The sequence below is a fragment of the Chiloscyllium punctatum genome, chromosome 2 (genome assembly GCF_047496795.1).
Source record: "Chiloscyllium punctatum isolate Juve2018m chromosome 2, sChiPun1.3, whole genome shotgun sequence".
Classification (NCBI taxonomy): domain Eukaryota; kingdom Metazoa; phylum Chordata; class Chondrichthyes; order Orectolobiformes; family Hemiscylliidae; genus Chiloscyllium; species Chiloscyllium punctatum.
Genome location: NC_092740.1, coordinates 91,449,768 through 91,471,902, shown reverse-complemented (window position 1 = coordinate 91,471,902; position 22,135 = coordinate 91,449,768). Strand labels below are relative to the sequence as shown.

General features: G+C 42.9%; 1 protein-coding gene across 1 annotated transcript in view; it reads left to right on the top strand.

The window, feature by feature from the left end:
• Window positions 1-22,135, top strand: part of LOC140492364 (uncharacterized) — a 132,516-nt gene that overhangs the window by 16,478 nt on the left and 93,903 nt on the right. Inside the window, exon 3 of the mRNA XM_072591285.1 lies at window positions 854-968. Coding sequence (XP_072447386.1) covers window positions 854-968 — 115 coding nt within the window. The remainder of the gene's footprint in view (window positions 1-853; window positions 969-22,135) is intronic.

Sequence of the window (22,135 nt, the reverse complement as noted above, 5' to 3'; positions counted from 1 at the left end):
TATATATCCATTTTAAGAATGTTGTAGTGAAAACTCCATGGCATTTGTACGTTGCTGGATTAACTGCAGAAATGCACTTTGTGGAATCTGTCCTGCTGCAATCAAAGAAATCTCTGCTGAAAAAATACTGACCTAATATTGAATAATGGAGCTGCAAATATGGATCGATATTGTGTTATTGTACTTGACTATCTGGGTTAGGTGTTGATGAGGAATAATGGGGAAACAAAAGAACATCCTTTCTTTATTAAGCTGAGTAAGTGGAAAGTGAAATTGAAGAGCTTAATAGCCTTCCTATGTTCCAATTACTTTATTTCTTAAGAACATTTAAAAAATAGAAGCGGGAGTAGACCATGATAGACCTGGAGCCAACTCTGCAATTCAGTATGATCATGGTTAATCAGTGGCCTCACTTCCACTTTCCAGCCAAGGCACCTTATCCCTTGGTTCCCTGAGAGGCCAAAAATCTGGCTACCTTGGTTTCTTTTTACACTCAGTGGTAATGTATCCAGAACCTTCTGCTACTGGGGTAGACTATTCCAAACATTCACAATTCTTTCAGTGAGGAAAGTTTTCGGCACTTGGTCCTAAATTATCAGACCCTTATCCTAAGGCTATGCCCCTAATTTCTAGATGATCCTGCCAGTGTCTCTAAGTATCTATCCAGCCAAGAGTCTTAGGCGTATGCTGAGAAAATATGTTTCTGGGAAAATAACAAAACACCACTATGTAATCAGATTTGTGAATTAAAATTCTGTCATTTTTTAACATCATAATTTCAATGCAGAATATCTGAACCAGACTCTTAAATTTAAAACATAAATCAAAAATCTATTTTATTTTTATGATGCAGATGTAAAGCCCAGAAGGCGGGCAAGTATCCAATCACGTTTGAATGAATATAAAAGGTGCTGGGAGAAATCCAGCATTGCATGGTCATCTTATGCATATGGAGCACTAAAGCCAAGGTATAGTATTTAGTTACACTTGATTAATACTGAATCTCAAGTTGTTTGATTTCTGCCTTAAATTTATCACCTCTGCTCTTGCATGTACCTGAGTTCCTCAAGCTTGGATAACTATCATTGACTAATATTGACAGAAGGAGAATGTTCAATTGTGCCTGCACCAGCACTCTGAGCACTTTGTCTTGGTGTCAATCTCCTCCCTTTTTTCCAACAGCCCTGCACATCATTTCTATTTAAGTAATTATATAATCTCCTCATGAAAACCTTAATTAAGTCTGCATCACACTTCCAGACAAGGCATTCCAGAATCTAGCTACTTGCAGTGTACAAAAGATTTTTTTTCCCTTGCATTTGTTCCAAGGAAAACAGTCCCAATTTCTCAAATATCCCCTCATAAACTAAAGTTTCTCATCCATAAAGCCATTCTTATAAACCAATATTGTACAATTTCTTTGCTGAGATCACCTGTTCTGCAAATGAACTAAAATTCTGCATCATTCAGTTTGACGGAACAGATTACACTTAAGAAACAAAACACCTGGAGCTTGGTCTGATTTCATTGTCAAGTGATCTTTGCAAACACTGTAAAGTGAGAATGGGCTGAGAGATACTTGTTAGCAATTTTGTTCTCAAAATGAGAAGTGTTTCACAGCTTTTGATGGAAGAACGTTGGGTCCTGTGTGTTACTGAGTGACCACAAATGACACTAGTATATGTTTGAGTTTCAAGAGTTGGTGGCTACAATTGATAAATTCTCACTTCATCTGACTTTAGTCCTGTACATATACTGGTTTTGCAAAAGCAATTGAATCACCCTAAAGACTTGCTTTCAAATTTGGTGTTACTTATGAACATTAATGAACTCAATTGTTATAACATGCCACTTAGTTTTTATTTCACCTGTGTAGCTGCATATAAAGCAAATGTTGATGCAGTTTGAAGCTGAGGAGCTAGAATGGTACACTGTCACTCTCATGAGAAATTGAGTTAACACTTTGAAATTACTTCAGTAGAGAAGAAAAATAAAATCAATCTTAAAATCACCTTAAAATAAACTATCTATGATGTTTTCAAGATATTTAGGATTTCTTTTAGCTGAACCTATATATTAATCTTCCCACAATGTGTTTGGTTTGAACTGGTCTTTGTAACCTGTCAGGTGCCTGAAGTGTACTCTAATCTGCCAGAATGCACCCATCTCCACTTTTTATGGAGGTGGATGTTAGAATGTCTGAATATCCTGTTGTCCCTTGAACTGGACTCCTACAACCCAATTGTGAGCCCAATTCTTTGAATGCTGCAGAAGTTTCCTAAGTTTAGCAAACTAACCCAAGGCTAGTTTGAATGTCACTTTATCAAGATGGTTACCATTCAGGAGGCCGGAACTGAATAAGACTTTAATGTCAAAACTTTAAAGTTTTCACCCTTTTTTTTGAGAAATGGTTTGGTAATAGTATTTATTGTAAGGATTTACTTGTATTGTTTTCAGATGTTGACACGAAGGACATTGGGAGCTGTTTGAGTAAATGCATTTTTAAGCTATGGCTTATAGCTTCTACTGTTGGTGTACATAGCTTCACCATGTCTTTGCCTCATTTTTAGGTATGGCTGGTGCTGCTCCTCGCACGTGTTCCTACGTTCTTCATTGAACCGGGATTGATTCTCTGGTTTTGATAGTGGTAGAGTGGGAGATGTACTGGGCCATAAGGTTACAGGTTGTGTACAGTTCTGCTGCTGACATCCCGTAGTACCTCATGTCAAGTCTTGAGTTGCCAAATCTGTTTCAAGTCTATTCCATGTAATACAGTGATGATGCTATACTGTTATGAAGAGGTGGGTATAACTTTGAGAGTTAAAAGCAGCAGAACTACCAGACCCATCACCAAGTGTACTCAAAAATGGTAACAATGTAACACTGGGTCGAACCACTCAATTAGTTCATTGCTTGAAGACTTAAACAAATTCAAATTTGGCCAATCAGTTAAAATTATACCTGAAACATAACAAACTCCAATCAAGTTTGAATTGAGTATATTGACAATCTTAAAAGCCAATAACACAATCCGATGCTCGGAATATAAGATTGGGGAAAATTGAACAGTTGAGAGTAGATCTACCACACCCTAGCATGTAAGAGACTGCTTGAAAAAATATCTTTCTTAAAAGTCCCTTTTTGATCAGTAACCTGTAACACAGAAATTCCTAACAAGGAGAAAAGAAGACACAGGAAGATTTAAGACAAAAACCTACAGCTGCCTGGTTTTGAGATAAGAAGTTTTGTTTTGTAAATTTTAATTGGCCATGTTATCAGACTAATATTATAGAAGGGAAACTAAAAGATAGGTTAGTGAAAGAAATTGTAAATAGTGGTTAGTTAATTATTCTCTGTTATACTTTAAGAAATAAAGTTGTTAATTTTTACTTTAAATAGTTCTTGGCCATTCAATTTTTACAAATGACTGCACAGATAAATCTTTTCTGTGTTGCTGGTTTTAAATTAAGCAGGAGAGCTTATCCTGTGTCGTAACAGTTTGGAGGCACAAGTCCATGATTTGAACTGGTTTATACAGATTTGAATAAGTTTATGTACGAAATTTCCCTGCAGATTTAGACACTTGCAGGTTAGTGTCCTAGATCTTTAACTAAAATATAGGTCAGACAGTTTCTTTAATTTTGGTGACTTGTGGTTGATTAAATTAAAAGTGAGAGAAATGGCTCTTAAAATTGCAAAAGACATTCTGGAATTTGAAGATGATTCTCAAATTTGCCAAGAAAGTAATAGAAGGAAAGAAAAGACCATACTTTTAGAATTAGCAAATACATTAGATTTGGGTTTAACCAAGGACAAAAGTAAGGATTGTAAGGGAGATATTCAAATACTTAGGTGTGTCAGAGAAATAGACACGTGCAGTAGAGGTAGAATTCTGCTGCTGATGTCCTGTAGTCTCTCGTGTCAAATCTTGAGTTGCCAAATCTGTTTCAAGTCTATTCCATTTAACAGAATGGTGATGCTACATAACATGATGGAGGACTTGGTCTCCATAAGAACTGAAAGTTGGTAAACTGTTCATACTGTCATGGACATGTACATCTGTGGCGAGCATATTAGACAGGATTAGTCAAAATATATTTTCGCTCTTGTTGGTTCCCTCATCATCTTCTGCAATCCCAGTCTCGCAGCTATATCCTTTAGGATTTGATGAGTTTGGTCAGGAGTGGTGCTGCCAAGCCATTCTTTGTGAGGGACATTTGAAGTCACCCACCCAGAGTACATTCTGTGCCCTTGCCAACTTTATAAATCCCTCCTATTAGTACTCAACATAGATGAGTATTGATTCATTAGTTGAGGGAGGGAGGGAGATACGTGGTAATCAGTAGGACGTTTCCTTATCCATAATTGACCTGATTCCATGGGACGACTTGGAGTCCAAAGTAAATGTTCAACACTCCCAGGGCAATTCTTTCCTGAGTGTTTACCATTGTGCACACCTTTGCTGGGTCTGTCCTGTTGGTGGGCCAGTATTCATTCTGTAAAAATGACATTATCGGGCTGTTTCTGACTTGTCTGGGGACAGCTCTCTCAGTTTTGGTACAAATGACTTTGTAGAGTTGATGGGGTTGAGTTTGCTGTTGACCTTTCCAGTGGCTTAATTTTGCCAGGTAGTCTGTCTGCTTTCTTCCCTTTTTGAGATGATCTAGTGGTTAATATAATTGAGTTGCTTGCTAGGCCATTTTCAGAGCATAGTTAAAAGTCAATCACATTGATGTGTGGCTGGAGTCACATGTAAACCAAATAGCTAAGGCAAGTAATTTTTCTTCTGTGAAGGATAATAGTAAACCAGACAGGTTTTTATGACTGGAAGAGCATAGCAGTTCAGGCAGCATCCAACGAGCAGTGAAATCGACGTTTCGGGCAAAAGCCCTTCATCAGGAATAAAGGCAGTGAGCCTGAAGCATGGAGAGATAAGCTAAAGGAGGATGGGGGTGGGGAGAGAGTAGCATAGAGTACAATGGGTGAGTGGGGGAGGAGATGAAGGTGATAGGTCAAGGAGGAGAGGGTGGAGTGGATAGGTGGAAAAGAAGATAGGCAGGTTGGACAAGTCAAGGAGACAGTAACTGAGCTGGAAGTTTGAAACTAGGATGAGGTGGGGGAAGGGGAAATGAGGAAGCTGTTGAAGTCCACATTGATGCCCTGGGGTTGAAGTGTTCCAAGGCGGAAGATGAGGCGTTCTTCCTCCAGGCGTCGGGTGGTGAGGGAGCGGCGGTGAAGGAGGCCCAGGACCTCCATGTCCTCGGCAGAGTGGGAGGGGGAGTTGAAATGTTGGGCCACGGGGCGGTTTGGTTGATTGGTGCGGGTGTCTCGGAGATGTTCCCTAAAGCGCTCTGCTAGGAGGCGCCCAGTCTCCCCAATGTAGAGGAGACCACATCGGGAGCAATGGATACAATAAATGATATTGGTGGATGTGCAGGTGAAACTTTGATGGATGTGGAAGGCTCCTTTAGGGCCTTGGATAGAGGTGAGGGAGGGAAATTGCGGTCTCTAAAGAAGGAGGCCATCTGGTGTGTCCGATGGTGGAACTGGTCCTCCTGGGAGCAGATACGGCGGAGGCGGAGAAATTGGGAATATGGGATGGCATTTTTGCAAGAGATAGGGTGGGAAGAGGTGCAATCCAGGTAGCTATGGGAGTTGGTGGGTTTGTAAAAAATCTCAGTGTCAAGTCGGTCGTCACTAATGGAGATGGAGAGGTCCAGGAAGGGGAGTGAGGTGTCAGAGATAGTCCAGGTAAATTTAAGGTCAGGGTGGAATGTGTTGGTGAAGTTGATGAATTGCTCAACCTCCTCGCGGGAGCACGAGGTGGCGCCAATGCAGTCATCAATGTAGCGGAGGAAGAGGTGGGGAGTGGTGCCGGTGTAATTACGGAAGATCAACTGTTCTATCTGCTCCCAGGAGGACCAGTTCCACCATCGGACACACCAGATAGCCTCCTTCTTTAGAGAACGCAATTTCCCTTCCCACGTGGTTAAAGATGCCCTCCAACGCATCTCGTCCACATCCCGCACCTCCGCCCTCAGACCCCACCCCTCCAACCGTAACAAGGACAGAACGCCCCTGGTGCTCACCTTCCACCCTACAAACCTTCGCATCAACCAAATCATCCACCGACATTTCCGCCACCTCCAAAAAGACCCCACCACCAGGGATATATTTCCCTCCCCACCCCTTTCCGCCTTCCGCAAAGACCGTTCCCTCCGTGACTACCTGGTCAGGTCCACATCCCCCTACGACCCACCCTCCCATTCTGGCACTTTCCCCTGCCACCGCAGGAACTGTAAAACCTGTGCCCACACCTCCTCCCTCACCTCTATCCAAGGCCCTAAAGGAGCCTTCCACATCCATCAAAGTTTCACCTGCACATCCACCAATATCATTTATTGTATCCGTTGTTCCCGATGTGGTCTCCTCTACATTGGGGAGACTGGGCGCCTCCTAGCAGAGCGCTTTAGGGAACATCTCCGAGACACCCGCACCAATCAACCAAACCGCCCCGTGGCCCAACATTTCAACTCCCCTCCCACTCTGCCGAGGACATGGAGGTCCTGGGCCTCCTTCACCGCCGCTCCCTCACCACCAGATGCCTGGAGGAAGAATGCCTCATCTGCCGCCTCGGAACACTTCAACCCCAGGGCATCAATGTGGATTTCAACAGCTTCCTCATTTCCCCTTCCCCCACCTCATCCTAGTTTCAAACTTCCAGCTCAGTTACTGTCTCCTTGACTTGTCCAACCTGCCTATCTTCTTTTCCACCTATCCACTCCACCCTCTCCTCCTTGACCTATCACCTTCATCTCCTCCCCCACTCACCCAATGTATTCTATGCTACTCTCTCTCCACCCCCACCCTCCTCTAGCTTATCTCTCCATGCTTCAGGCTCACTGCCTTTATTCCTGATGAAGGGCTTTTGCCCGAAACGTTGATTTCGCTGCTCGTTGGATGCTGCCTGAACTGCTGTGCTCTTCCAGCACCACTAATCCAGTATTTGGTTTTCAGCATCTGCAGTCATTGTTTTTACCAGGTTTTTATGACTATCAACAATGGTTTTATGGTCCTCTTTAGGCTTTTTATTAAATTCAAATTCCCCAATCATTAAAAAAATCCAATTGATGATGGATTCATGGTCACCATTAGATTCTTAATTCCAGATCTTTTAATTGATTGTAGGGCAGTGGAATGTTCCTCCTGCAGAATGTGGGAAGTAAGGGTCACCACTAGTGTCCCTGCTAACTACATCTGTGGGAAGTACACCCAACACCAGCTCCTCGAAAACCACATTAGGGAACTGGAGCTGGTGTTGGATGAACCTCCGATCATTAGGGAGGCAGAGGGGGTTATTGACAGGACTTACAGAGAGGTAGTCACTCTCCAGATAAAAGAAAAAGACAGATGAGTGACAGTTAGGGTACAGAAAGGGGACTGTCAGGCAGTGCAGGAATCCCCTGTGGCCATTCCCCTCAAAAATAAGTATACCGTTTTGGATACTGTTGGAGGGCATGACTTACCAGGGGAAAGCAGTGGGGCACCTGCTGCTCAGAAGGGAAGGGGGAAGAGGAGCAGAGCAGTAGTCATTGGGGACTCTATAGTTAGGGGGACAGATAGGAGATTCTGTGGGGACAAGAGAGACTCGCGGTTGGTATGTTGCCTCGCGGGTGCCAGGGTCCGTGATGTCTCTGATTGTGTTTTTGGGATCCTTCGGGGGGGGAGGGACAGCAGCCCCAAGCCGTGGTCCACATTGGCACCAATGCCATAGGTCGGAAGAGAGATGGGGACGTGAGGCAGAAATTCAGGGAGCTAGGATGGAAGCTTAGAGCTAGGACAAAGAGTTGTTTTCTCTGGTTTGCTGCCTGTGCCACATGCTAGTGAGGTGAGGAATAGGGAGAGAAAGGAGTTGAACACGTGGCTACAGGGATGGTGCAGGAGGGAGGGTTTCAGGTTTTTGGATAATTGGAGCTCTTTCTGGGGTAGGTGGGACCTCTATAAACAGGGTGGTCTTCATCTAAACCAGAAGGGTACCAATATCCTGGGTGGATTTAAACTAATACAGCAGGGGGATGGGAACCAAAATTGTAGGACAGGTACAGAAGAGGATGAGAGTAGGGAGTTCCCAAATCAAGTATCTGACACTGGCAAGCGAGAACCTGGTTTGAAGTGTGTGTACTTCAACGCGAAGAGCATCCGAAATAAAGTGGGTGAACTGGCAGCGTGGGTTGGTACCTGGGACTTCGATGTTGTGGCCATTATGGAGAAATGGATACAGCAGGGACAGGAATGGCTGTTGCAGGTTCCGGGATTCAGATGTTTCAGTAAGAATAGCGAAGATGGTAAAAGAGGGGGAAGTGTGGCATTGTTGATCAGGGACAATATTACAGTTGTAGAAAGGATGTTTGGGGACTTGTTAACTGAGGTAGTATGGGCTGAGGTTAGAAACAGGAAAGGAGAAGTCACCAGGCTGGGAGTTTTCTATAGGACTCCGAATAGTCCCAGAGATGTAGAGGAAAGGATAGCAAAGATGATTCTCGATAGGAGTGAGAGAGGCAGGGTAGTTGTCATGGGGGACTTCATCTGTCCAACTATTGACTGGGATCACTACAGTACGAGTACTATAGATGGAGGAGAAAGTGAGGACTGCAGATGCTGGAGATCAGAGCTGAAAATGTGTTGCTGGAAAAGCGCAGCAGGTCAGGCAGCATCCAAGGAACAGCAGAATCGACGTTTCGGGCATAAACCCTTCTTCAGGAATGAGGAAAGTGTGTCCAGCAGGCTATGATAAAAGGTAGGGAGGAGGGACTTAGGGGAGGGGCATTGGAAATGCGATTGGTGGAAGGAGGTCAAGGTGAGGGTGATAGGCCGGAGTGGGGTGGGGGCGGAGAGGTCAGGAAGAAGATTGCAGGTTAGGAAAGTGGTGCTGAGTTCGAGGGATTTGACTGAGACAAGGTGGGGGGAAGGGAAATGAGGAAACTGGAGAAATCTGAGTTCATCCCTTGTGGTTGGAGGGTTCCTAGGTGCTCTTCCTCCAACCGTCGTGTTGCTATGGTCTGGCGATGGAGGAGTCCAAGGACCTGCATGTCCTTGGTGGAGTGGGAGGGGGAGTTGAAGTGTTGAGCTACGGGGTGGTTGGGTTGGTTGGTCCGGGTGTCCCAGAGGTGTTCTCTGAAAGGTTCCACAAGTAGGCGGCCTGTCTCCCCAATATAGAGGAGGCCACATCGGGTGCAGCAGATGCAATAGATGATGTGTGTGGAGGTGCAGGTGAATTTGTGGTGGATATGGAAGTATCCCTTGGGGCCTTGGAGGGAAGTAAGGGGGGAGGTGTGGGCGCAAGTTTTGCATTTCTTCCGGTTGCAGGGGAAGGTGCCGGGAGTGGAGGTTGGGTTGGTGGGGGGTGTGGACCTGACGAGGGAGTCATGGAGGGAGTGGTCTTTTCGGAACGCTGATAGGGGAGGGAAGGGAAATATATCCCTGGTGGTGGGGTCCGTTTGGAGGTGGCGGAAAGGACGGCGGATGATACGCTGTACACGGAGGTTGGTGGGGTGGTAGGGGAGGACCAGTGGAGTTCTGTCAGTTTTTGTCCAGTGTGTGCAGGAGGGCTTCCTGACACATTATGTAGACAGGCCTACAAGGGGGCGAAGCCACTTCAGATTTAGTACTGGGTAACGAGCCTGGCCAGATGTTAGATTTGGAAGTAGGTGAGCACTTTGGAGACAGTGATCACAATTCTGCCAGGTTTACTTTAGTGATGGAAAGGAATAGGTGTACTCTACCGAGCAAGAGTTACAGCTGTGGGAAGGGAAATTACAATGCAATTAGGAAAGATTTAGGAAACGTAGAATGGGGAAGGAAACTGCAGGGGATTAGCACATTAAAAATGTGGAGCTTATTCAAGGAAAAGCTCCTTTGTGTCCTAGATAAGTATGTACCTGTCAGGCAGGGAGGAAGATATAGAACGTGTGAGCCGTAGTTTATTAAGGAAGTGGAATTGCTGGTCAAGAAGAAGAAGGCTTATGTTAGGACAAAATGTGAAAACTATTAGGGCGCTTGAGAGTTACAAGGAAGTCAGGAAAGACCTAAAAAGAGAGCTCAGAAGAGCCAGGAGGGGACATGAGAAGTTGTTGGCGGATAGGATCAGCGTTAACCCTAAGGCTTTCCATAGGTATGTCAGGAATAAAAGAATGACGAGAGTTAAATTAGGACCAATCAAGGATAATAGTGGGAAGTTGTGTGTTGAGTAAGAGGAGATAGGGGAAGCACTAAATAAACATTTTTCGACAGTGTTCACTGTAGAAAATGAAAATGTTGGCGAGGAAGATACAGAGATACTTGCATCTAGACTAGAAGAGATTGAGGTTCACAAGGAAGAGGTATTAGAAATACTGCAGCATGTGAAAGTAGACAAGTCCCCTGGGCCTGATGGGATCTATCCTAGGATCCTCTGGGAAGCAAGGGAAGAGATTGCCAAGCCTTTGGCATTGATCTTCAAATCATCGTTGTCTACAGGAATAGTGCCTGAGGACTGGAGGACAGCAAATGTGGTTCCCTTGTTCAAAAAGGGTAGTAGAGACAACCCTGGTAATTACAGACCAGTGAGTCTCACTTCAGTGTTGGTAAAGTGTTGGAAAAGGGTATAAGAGATAGGATTTATAACCATCTAGAAAAGAATAATCTGATCAGGGACAGTCAGCACGGTCTTGTGAAGGGTAGGTCGTGCCTAACGAATCTTATTGACTTTTTTGACTAAGTGACCAAACAGGTAGATGAGAGTAAACCGGTTGATGTGGTGTATATGGATTTCAGCAAGGTGTTCGATAAGGTTCCCCACAGTAGGCTATTATACAAAATGCGGAGGAATATGATTGTGGGAGACATAGCAGTTTGGATCAGTAATTGGCTTCTTGAAAGAAAAGAGGGTTGTAGTTGATGGAACATGCTCATCCTGGTGTCCAGTTACTAGTGGTGTACCACAAGGGTCAGCGTTGGGTCCACTGCTGTTCATCATTTTTATAAATGGACTGGATGAGGGCTTAGAAGGGTGGGTTCGTAAATTTGCGGACCACACTAAGGTCGGCGGAGTTGTGGATAGTGATGAAGGATGTGGTAGGTTGCAGAGAGACACAGATAGAATGCAGAGCTGGGCTGAGAGGTGGCAAATGGAATTTAATGTGGACAAATGTGAGGTGATACACTGTGGCGGAGTAATCAGATTGCAAAGTACTGGGCTAATGGTCGGATTCTTTGGAGTGCAGATGAGCAGAGAGATCTCTGTGTCCATGTACACAGATCCCTGAAAGTTGCCAACCAGATTGACAGCGTTGTTAAGAAGGCATACAGTGTTTTGGCCTTTATTAATAGAGGGAATTGAGTTCCGGAACCAGGAGGTTATGCTGCAGCTGTACAAAGCTCTGGTATGGCCACACTTGGAGTATTGTCTACAGTTCTGGTCACCGCATTATAAGAAGGATGTGGAAGCTTTGCAAAGGGTGCAGAGGAGATTTACTAGGATGTTGCCTGGTATGGAAGGAATGTCTTACGAGGAAAGACTGAGGACCTTGAGGCTGTTCTCGTTAGATAGAAGAAGGTTGAGAGGTGACTAAATAGAGACACAAGATAATCAGAGGGTTAGATAGGGTGGACGGGGAGAGCCTTTTTCCAAGTATGGGGACGGCAAACACGAGGGGACACAACTTTAAAGTGAGGGGAAATAGGTATAAGACAGATATCAGAGGTAGTTTCTTTACTCAGAGAGTAATAAGGGTATGAAATGCTTTGCCTGCATCAGTAGTAGATTCGCCAACTTTAAGTGCATTTAAGTCGTCATTGGACAGGCAAATGGAATAGTGTAGATGGGATGGGCTTCAGATTAGTATGACAGGGTGGCGCAACATTGAGGGCCGAAGGGCCTGTACTGCACTGTAATGTTCTATGTTCTATGATTTAAAATTTCACCATCTACCATGGGAGGATGTGAATTTGGGTCCCCAGAACATTATTTGGGTCTCAGGATTAACAATTTTTCAATTGTTGGAAAAACGCACCTGGTTCACTCATTTCTTTTAAGAAAGGAAACTGCCATCATTACCTGGTCTGGTCAACATGTGACTCCAGACCCATCGAAATGTGGTTGACTCTCAATTACCCTCTGGGTATTTAGGGATGGACAACAAATGCTGGCCTAGCAGTGGTGCCATCATCCCCATGAATGAATTTTTAAAAAAATAGATTTCTTTGTTAAGATAGAGAGTGATGTAGTCGAATCCTAAAGCCGGGTCATGAATCTAAATAAAGGGAACTACGAAGAAGCACAAATTGACCAGGATAGATTGTGGAACCTTACTGAATAGTGTGATGATAGATACACTAATGTTTAAAGAATGTGTGCACTGATTGCAATGATAATTCATTTCTATCTGTCACAAAAATAAGATAAGAAAGGTGGCTCAATAATGGTTTACAAACGTAATTAGTGATAATATTAGATCCAAAGAGGAAATATTGCCAGAAAAGCACAAACCTGCGAATTGGGAGCAAAAGAGGGAAAATGTTTGATCAAGAGGGGAAAAAATAGAGTCTGAGAGTAAAATTGTGGGGAACACAAAAACTGACAGGAACCACTTCTACAAATACGTGAGAGAAAAATCAATTGTTGGTCCCTTACAGTCAGAAACGAGGGATTTATAATGGGGAGCAAAGGAAAGGCAGAAAAATTGAACATGTACTTTGGTTTTGTTTTCACAGAAGAGGGCACTAATATCCTTCGAAAAATGTAAGGAACCCAAGCATCTAATGAGAGGGAGAAATTGAAGAAAATCAGTATTTGTAAGAAAATGATGCTGGCGCAATTAATAGTGTTAAAAGCTGATAACTTACATCCCAGAAATCTAAAGAAAGTGGCCCTGGAAATAATGGATATATTGGTTTTCATCTTCCAAAATTATGTATACCCTGGAGCAATTCATACAGATTGGAAGCTGATAAATGTAACTGCTGTATCTGAAAAGGGAGAGAAAAAAGTACAGATTCCAGACTAGTTAATGTAACATCAGTTGTGGGGAAAATGCTATGTTTATCATAAAAGATATGATAACAGAACAGTTGAAAAGCATTAAAGGGATTGGGCAAAACCAGCATGGATTTATGAAAGGAAAGTCCTGCTAAACAATCTTTTGGAAGTTTTTTTGAAGATGTAATTCAGAGAATGGATAGGGGGAGAACCAGTGCATTTGGATTTTAACAAGGCTTTTGGTAAAGTCCCACAAGAGACATTAGTGGGCAAAATTAAAACACAAGGAATTGATCAAGTGAAATAATATATTGGCATGAATAGAGAATTTGTCGGCAGGCAGGAAACAGAGTGGAAATACATTATTTCCAGATTCACTGATGACACAAAATTGGATAAGATTGTGTGCTATGAGAAGGATACAAAGAGGCTTCAAGATCATTTAGACATGTTGAGTGAGTGGACAAACAGTTGGCAGATGCAATACATTGTGGCTAAATGTGAAGCGATGCACTTTGGTCTTAAAAACAGAAAACAGAGTAATATTTAAATGGTGCTATATTAGGAAATAAAGATTTACAAAATAATCTGGGTGTCCTTGTACATCAGTCAATGAAATTTGGGTGGAGAAATGACAGATGCAATTTAATCCGGACAAATGTGAGATGATGCATCTTGGAAGACCTATTGTAGGAGGGAAGTCTACAGTAAATGGCAGAAACCTTAGTAGCATAACCATACAGGGACTCAGGTGTACAGGTCCACATTTCCCTGAAATTGGCAACACAAGTGGATAATGTGGTTAAGAAGACATATAGCATGTTTGCCTTCATTGGTCGGGGAATAGAGTATACAAAAATGACACGTCATATTGCAGCTATATAGAACTTTAGTTAGGATACATTTGGAATATTGTGTACCCTTCTGGTCACCACAAGATGGATGTGAGGCTTTGGAAGGGGTACAGAAATGGTTTACTGGGATGTTGCCTGGTTTGGGGCATATTAACTATGAGGAGAGATTGGACAAACTTGGTTTGTTTTCACTTAAACACTGAAGGATGAGGAGCGACCTGATGGAAATTTACAAAATTTTGAGAAGTATGGATAGAATGAATAGTGGACTTTTTTTTTGTTTGCTCCCCCAGTATAGAAATGTCAGTCATTAGGGACATGGGTTTAAGATAAAAGGGAGTAACTTTAAAGGAGAGCTAAGAAGTAAGATTTTTACACAGAGGGAAATCCACTGCCAGAGGTACTAGAAGCAGATACAATAACAATGTTTAAGATGCATCTTGACAGAAAGATGAATAGATAGGGAATGGATGTATGTGGACTGTGTAGAGGCAAAATATTTTTAGCTCATAAAAGCATTATGTCTCTTGGTGAACCAAAAGGCTTGTTCCTGTGCTGTAACTGTTCTTTGCTCTTTGAAAATAGTGACGCACCTCCAGCAAGCAATTGGGAAGGCAAAAAGTATGTTGGCCTTCATTGTAAGAGGATTCGTAATCAGAATAGTAATGTCTTACTGCAATTATACAGGGCCTTGATGAGACCACACCTGGAATAGTGTGTACAGTTTTGATCTCCCTACCTAAGAGAGGATAGAGTTGCCACAGAGAGAGTACAACAGAGGTTTACTAGATTGATACTGGGGATGGCAGGACTATGAGGAGAGATTGGTTTGACAGGACCTGTATTCACTAGAGTTTAGAAGGATGAAAGGGGATCTCATTGAAACTTTTTAAATTCTAGCAGGGCTGGACAGCATCGAAAGTGGGGGGGATGTTTTCCCTGAATGGGCAGTCTAAAATCCAGGGATGCAGCCTCAGAATATGGGGTAGACTATTTAGGACTGAAATGAAGAAAAGATTTTTCACTCAAAGGGTAGTGAGTCTGTTGAATTGTCTACCACAGAAGACTGTGGAAACCAAGTCACTGAATACATTCAAGAATAATATAGATTTTTAAAAAATGAAATGCATCAAGGGGTATTGGGAGAAAGCAGGGATATAGCATTGAGGTGAAGGATCAGCCATGTTAATCTTGAATTGTGGAGCAGGCTTGAAGGGCCACATGGCCCAGTACTTATCCAAGTTTCTATGTCATGTTCAATTAATTTGGAATTAAATGCCAATCTTACTAATAATAATGATCAATAGATGTTTTGGATTGTTCTAGATGCCCACCCCTTTTCACTAATGTTTTTAGGGAAGGAAATCTGCCATCTTTATCCAGCCTGGACTACATGTTATTCCCAACCTACAATAATGTGCTTGACTCTATCATTCGCTGAACTGGCCTGGAACATCACTCAGTTTCTAGAGTAATTAGGTGACAAATGCTAGCCTTAGCAGTAATGCTCACACCACAGGAATGAATAATAAAAAACACTTGGAACAGAATTAAATGCCCCTTCTTGAGATGTGTTTGGAAGCAGGGTGCAGGTGATTGGGAGGGAAGGTGCCAATTGTGATTTTACTGTCTTCCCACTCCTTGCAACTTAGTGCAAAATGGGAATGCTCTCAAGACCAATGAAGGGTTTCATCCACTACATTTGGTGATTAGTGGGGCTGTGCCACTGACCCTACAGTTAAGGGAATGCTGGTGCAAAGATCTGGGGGCTGGGCAGCTGCCAGTGTGAACGGAGTGAACTGGTATAAGACCTACCTTTGTACTTTCAAATTAATCCCCTCAGCCCCCACTGAATCAACCCTGTCTACTCCCTTGTGAATCTGCCAGACTGATCTTGCTGTTGCCTGTCCAGTGATCGTCCATGGTATAAGCTTCGCTGCAGAATGCTGAGAATCACTGACCTCTTCTTGCTGCTGATCCATTTCTTGCCTCTGTGCCCTCAGCCAGATTACTTATTTCTAGCCTGTGTTGCTCTGCAAATCTGGGGCTCCAGTGAATGTTTTTCCTGCAGCATACCAGCTGTCCACTGTGGCACGACTGAACATGAGCTGTTGGCATCCTGGTATCCTTTCTCTTCCCTAGTGTTCCATTTAAATTAATTTAGTGCAGTATCCTGTGACAAGGATACCCATAACCATAAGAAATGCAGACTGGATGATTCAAAGACTACAGGCAGCATGACAAGGAAGCTAGCAGTGAGGGACCATGTAGTCAGACCGATGAGGGGAGAAGCCATTTTGGATTTGGTGTTCGGCAATGAACCAGAACAGGTATCAGATCTTGCAGTGGGAGAACACTTTGGTGACAGCGATCACAACTGCCTCACGTTCTCTGTAGCCTTGGAGAGGGAAAGGAGCAGTTACTGAGGGAAGATATTTAATTGGGGGAAAGGAAATTATGACACTATCAGACAGGAGTTGGGAAGTACACACTGGAAGCAAGTGTTCCACAGAAAGGGCACAGTAGACATGTGGATACTATTGAAGGAACTGTTGTTGCGAGTGATGCACAAATTTGTTCCTCTGAGACAGGTAAGAAAGGGTAAGATTAAGGAACCTTGGATGATAAGAACAGAGGAGCTTCTCGTCAAAAGGAAGAAGGCAGCTTGCGTAAGGTGGAGGAAGCAAGGATTTAACACCGCTTTAGAGGATTACAGACTTGCTAGGAAGGAGCTCAGAAATGGACTGAGGAGAGCCAAGAGGGGGCACGAAAAAGGCTTGGCCAGAAGGATTAGAGAGAATCTAAAGGCATTTTACTCATACTGAGGAATAAGGGAATGCTCAGGGAGAAGGTAGGGCCGATCAGGGATAGCACAGGGAATTTGTGCATGAAGGCTGAGCAGATAGGGGAAGCCCTAAATGAGCTTTTTGCTTTGATTTTCATTAAGGAAAGGGATCTTGTTGTGAATAAGAACTTTGAGGAGCTGGGATATAGTCTTGACCAGATCAAAATTGATGAAGTTGATGTGCTGGAAATTTTGGAAAACGTTAAGATCGATAAGTCCCCAGGGCCAGGCCAGATTTATCCTAGGCTGCTCCGGGAAGTGAGAAAAGAGGTTGCTAGGCCACTGACGAAGATCTTTGCCTCCTCACTCTCCACGGGGATCGTACCGAAGGACTGGAAGAAGGCGAATGTTTTTCCCCTTTTCAAGAAGGGTAATAGGGACATCCCTGGCCATTACAGAGCAGTCAGTCTTACGTCTGTGGTCAGCAAAGTTTTGGAAAGAATTCTGAGGGACAGGATTTATGACTATTTGGCAAAGCATAGCGTGATTGAAGGCAGTCAGCATGGCTTTGTGACTGGTTGTCATGCCTAACAAATCTTATTGAGTTCTTTGAGGAGGTGAGGAGACAGGTTGACGACAGTAGAGCAGTGGATGTGGTGTATATGGACTTCAACAAGGCATTTGATAAGGTTACCCATAATAGGGTCATTCATAAAGTCAGGAAGTATGGGATACAGGGAGATTTGGCTGTCTGGATTCAGAATTGGCTGGCTGACAGAAGACAGAGTGGTTGTAGATGGAAAGTATTCTGCCTGGAGGACAGTGTTGAGTGGGTTCCTGCAGGGGTCTGTTCTTGGGCCTCTGCTCTTTGTAGTTTTTATAAATGACTTGGATGAGGAGGTTGAGGGTTGGGTTAGTAAATTTGCCGATTACACAAAGGTTAGAAGTGTCGTTGATAGTATAGAGGGCTACTGCAGGCTGCAGCATGACATAGACAGGATGCAGAGCTGGGCTGAGAAATGGCAGATGGAGTTCAACCTGGATAAAAGCAAAGTGATGCATTTTGGAAGGTCGAACCCGAATGCTGAATATAGGATTAAAGACAGGACTGATTAGATTGGATTAGATTTCCTACAGTGTGGAAACAGGCCCTTCGACCCAACAAGTCCGCACCGACTCTCCGAAGAGTAACCCACCCCACTCTGACTAATGCACCTAACAATTATGGACAATTTAGCATTGCCAATTCACCTGACCCGCATATCTTTTGGAATGTGGGAGGAAACCGGAGCACCCTGAGGAAACCCACGCAGACACAGGGAGCATGTGCAAACTCCACACAGACAGTCGCCCAAGGCTGGAATTGAACATGGGATCCTGGTGCTGTGAGGCAGCAGAGCTATCCACGATTCTTGGCAGTGTGGAGGAACAGCGGGATCTTGGTGTGCAAGTACATAGATCCCTCAAAGTTGCCACCTAAGTGGATAGGGTTGTTTTAAAAAAAAGCCTATGGTGTTTTGGCTTTCATTAACAGGGTGATCGAGTTTAAGAGCCGCAAGGTTTTGCTACAGCTCTACAAGTCCCTGGTGAGATCACACTTGGAATATTGTACCAGTTCTGGTCACCCTACTATAGGAAAGATACAGAGGCTTTGGAGAGGGTAGAAAGAAGGTTTACTAGAATGCTGCCTGGACTGGAGGACTTCCCTTATGAAGAGAGATTGAATAAGCTCGGACTTTTCTCTCTGGAGAGAAGGAGGAAGAGAGGTGACTTGATCGAGGTATACAAGATAATGAAGAGGAATGGATAGAGTCAATAGCCAGAGACTTTTCACAAGGGCAGGATTGACTGTTATGAGGGTTCATAGTTTTAAGTTATTAGGAGAAAGGCGTAGAGGGGATGTCAGAGGAAGGTTCTTTACACAGAGTTGTGAATGCATGGAATGCGCTGCTGGCGGTGGTGGTGGAAGCAGAGTCATTAGGGATATTTAAGCGACTGCTGGACATGCACATGGATAGCAGTGAATTGAGGGGTGCATAGGTTAAGTTATTTTATTTTACATTAGGATTAACCCTCAGCACAACATCGTGGGCCAAAGGGCCTGTTCTGCGCTGTACTTTTCTATGTTCTATGACTAGCTTAACCCACAGTAGAACCAGGAAACTGAGGTTGGAAAACTTGTGTGCTGTCCACATCCTGATGGACCTGGCACCTGTATGGTGTGAATTGCAACCTCTGCACTAAAAAGGAGTAGCCAATGAAACACTTGCAAAATTTGTTCCATACCATTTTCCTGCAAGTCCTTCTTATTCATTTCCACTATGACAGATAGGAGAGATCCAGGAATCTCAATCCATGGCTGCCTGTTAACTAACCAGAGTGGTTTCTTGGATTAAAACTCAACTCAAAAGTGAAAAAGTACATTGCAATTTCTGTTTTAGCTAATTTATTTGTAAGTGTAGCGATGGATAAATAATGAATTCATTACTTCTATTCAGCTTTTCTTCACTAACCTTCTATAAAATGAAATTTTACTCATGTTTTTACAGCATTTATTGAGAGCCATCTGAATTTAATGTTTTTTAATCCCATGTTTCTCAATTTATTGACCTTTTTTAATAAAGCCTTGAAAACAGTAAAGTAATCTCTGACAGAGAATAAATGTTGCATTTTTCATTTCAAGATTTCTAGAATGATCATATGCTCCATCATGAAATTGGCAGTGTGTTCCAGTATCTGCGTGTCGAACCAAATTATTTAAGCCTCTGCATGCTTAATCATGATTTGAGCTTGTCAATGTTAAGTGGACTTAGTTCTATATTAGAAGAGTAATACATTGAGTATAACTATGTTTATAAGTTCTATCTTTGTAAACAAACAGCCCTTCAACTGACATATCATGAGCAATACTATGAGAAATTCCTTGTTTCATGTTTTGAGCAGTTCTATACTATGAAAACAATTCTCTGTTATTCATTTGTGTGCTATAAACATTGCTAGTATTTATTAGCAATCCATAAATAACTTTGTGGAAATGGCGGTGAGCCTGCAGTCATGTTTTGTGGTTGGTACACCAAGAGTACTGTTAGAGAGGGACTGCCAGACGTTTGGCCTAATGATAGTGAGTAGTAATAGAGTTACAAGTCAGGATGATGTGTGACTTGGAGAATAATTTGCAGGTGTTGGTATTCTCATGCATTTGCTACTCTTGTCCTTTTATGTGATATTTGTCATGGGTTTGAGAAGTGGTATCAAAGGAGCCTTGGTGTGATCTTGCAGTTAATCTTTTGGCTGGTGCACCCTGCTATCATTGTGTGCCACATGTGAAGTGCATGAAGTCTATCTAAGGAACAGGAATGTGGTCCTGGTCAAGTATGCCAAGCTGCTTGAGTGCAAATGCAGCTGTACTCAGCCAGGAATGGAGAAATATTCTGTTACATTCCGAGCTTCTATCTTGTAGATGGTAGACAGGTTTTAGAGAGTCAGGGAATGAGATGCATGCTGCAGCATTCCAAAGCTCTGATAGACAATTGTAGTCACAGTATTTATACGACTGATCTCATTAAGATTCTGTCAGTGATGTCCTCCAGGATGAATATAGTGGGACTGTTCTGCAATAGTACTTTATTTGAATGTCAGAAGGAGATGATTAGATTCTCTCTTGTTGAAGTTGGTCATAGCTGGGCCCATGTGCAATGGGAATGTTACTTGCTACTTATCAGACAAAACCTAAATGTTATTAAGGTCTTGCTGCGTGGGGATGCAAACTGCTTCAGTATCTGAGGAATTGCAAATAGCCCTGATTTTTGTAATTATCAACGAGCATACCCGTCTCTGGTGCGTTTTGAAGAGACGCTGTCATGAAAATATGCACTCTTATTACAAATACTAACAGCTGATGTAATACATAGGACCTCTGTTAGAAAGAAAACAGCTTTTCATGAAATGGGTCACTGAATTTTAAAATGGGTGCCGAAGGTAACTGTGGAAGAGAGGCCAAGTTTCTAATAATGAACAGCTCTTACGTGGGTCAACAGCTATGTCTTGGTAGTTTCCCTGCGGTATTCCATACTTGCAATTGTTCAAACTATCTGGCAAAAACCTCAGAACAATGAGCAACAGCCACCTCATCTGCAGCAACAGTGGAAACCTGTTAAAACCCGTTATGGAAATATATGGAAAAATGACTTAATGGGACAAATGCCTAATTCTGCTCCTGTTACCTATGGTGACATTTGCCCTCGATTTCTTTACAGATCAGTTTTGCTTGATTCTTGATGTCACACTAGTAATGATGTGCTCTTGATGTCAAGGGCTCTCATTTCATGTCTGAAATGGATTTCACATCCAAGTTTTAACCAAAGGCTGTAATAGGGTCTGTTGTTGCGTAAGCCTTGTAGAACACAAATGGGCTTCAGGGAACATCATTGCTGAGCCAGTGTTGCTTGACAGCACTGTCAATGACACCTTAAATAACTCTGCTAATGACAGATAGCAGACTGATAGGGTCTGAAATAGTCACATTGAATTGTCCTTTTTTTTGTAGACCTGACATAACTGGGTAGTTTTCCACATTGTCAGGTAAATAGTAATGTTGCAGCTTTACTGGATTGGCTAGTTCAGAAGACTTGTGCTGTATTACTATTGCTTAAATTATGCTAGGCCCATAGCTTTTGTAATATCCAGTGGCTTTAGTCATTGAGAGCATGTGGAATTTTTAAATTGGCTGAAGACTGATGTCTGTGATATTAGGCCATTTAGGAGGAGTTTAAAATGGATCATTCACCCAACCCTTCTAGCTGAAGATTTTATAGCTTAGTCTTTCAAAAGTGTTGAGCTTCCCATTGTCGAGGTCAAAATCAATTCTAAAATCGATCGAGTGCACTGTGAATGACATAATCTATCGTGTTGCTGATAATTGAGAATAGAATGATGGAATGGTAATTGGCTAAATAGGATTGTTCTATTTTGTCTGCACAGGATATAGCAGTTGCACTGAAGAGTAACTGATCTTATTAGGTGAGTGGTTTAGTCCAGTTTTTGCTCTGTATCCCCAGAGATTGTAAATACACAGGTCTCTGTGCAGCTTTTAGGCAGAGACAAATTTCAAGGAGGGTGAGTTTGGTGAAGTACTTGGCAATTTCTTTGGTGCAACAGAAGGAACTGTTGATGAGTAAATGGTAGATTATACTGTTTGTAATAAATGGTCAGGTCAGTTAAAATATGTCAGGACACCTTGGCTGAATGGAATGTACAGCATATGGAATGTGTGGAATGGTGGGCCCTCCATGTGATTGAGATGAGCATGTATCTAGGAAGTGTTTGTGCAAGCTTGATTTATTGGTTTTGGAAATGAAGCAGCTGCAAGCGTCACTGTTGTGTATCTGCAAGGTGATGGGAATATAGGGGTAGCAGGAAGGTGATGACCCCACTGCTTAGGTGTGTGCAACAGATAAGGGATGGGTGATCTCCAGGCAGTGT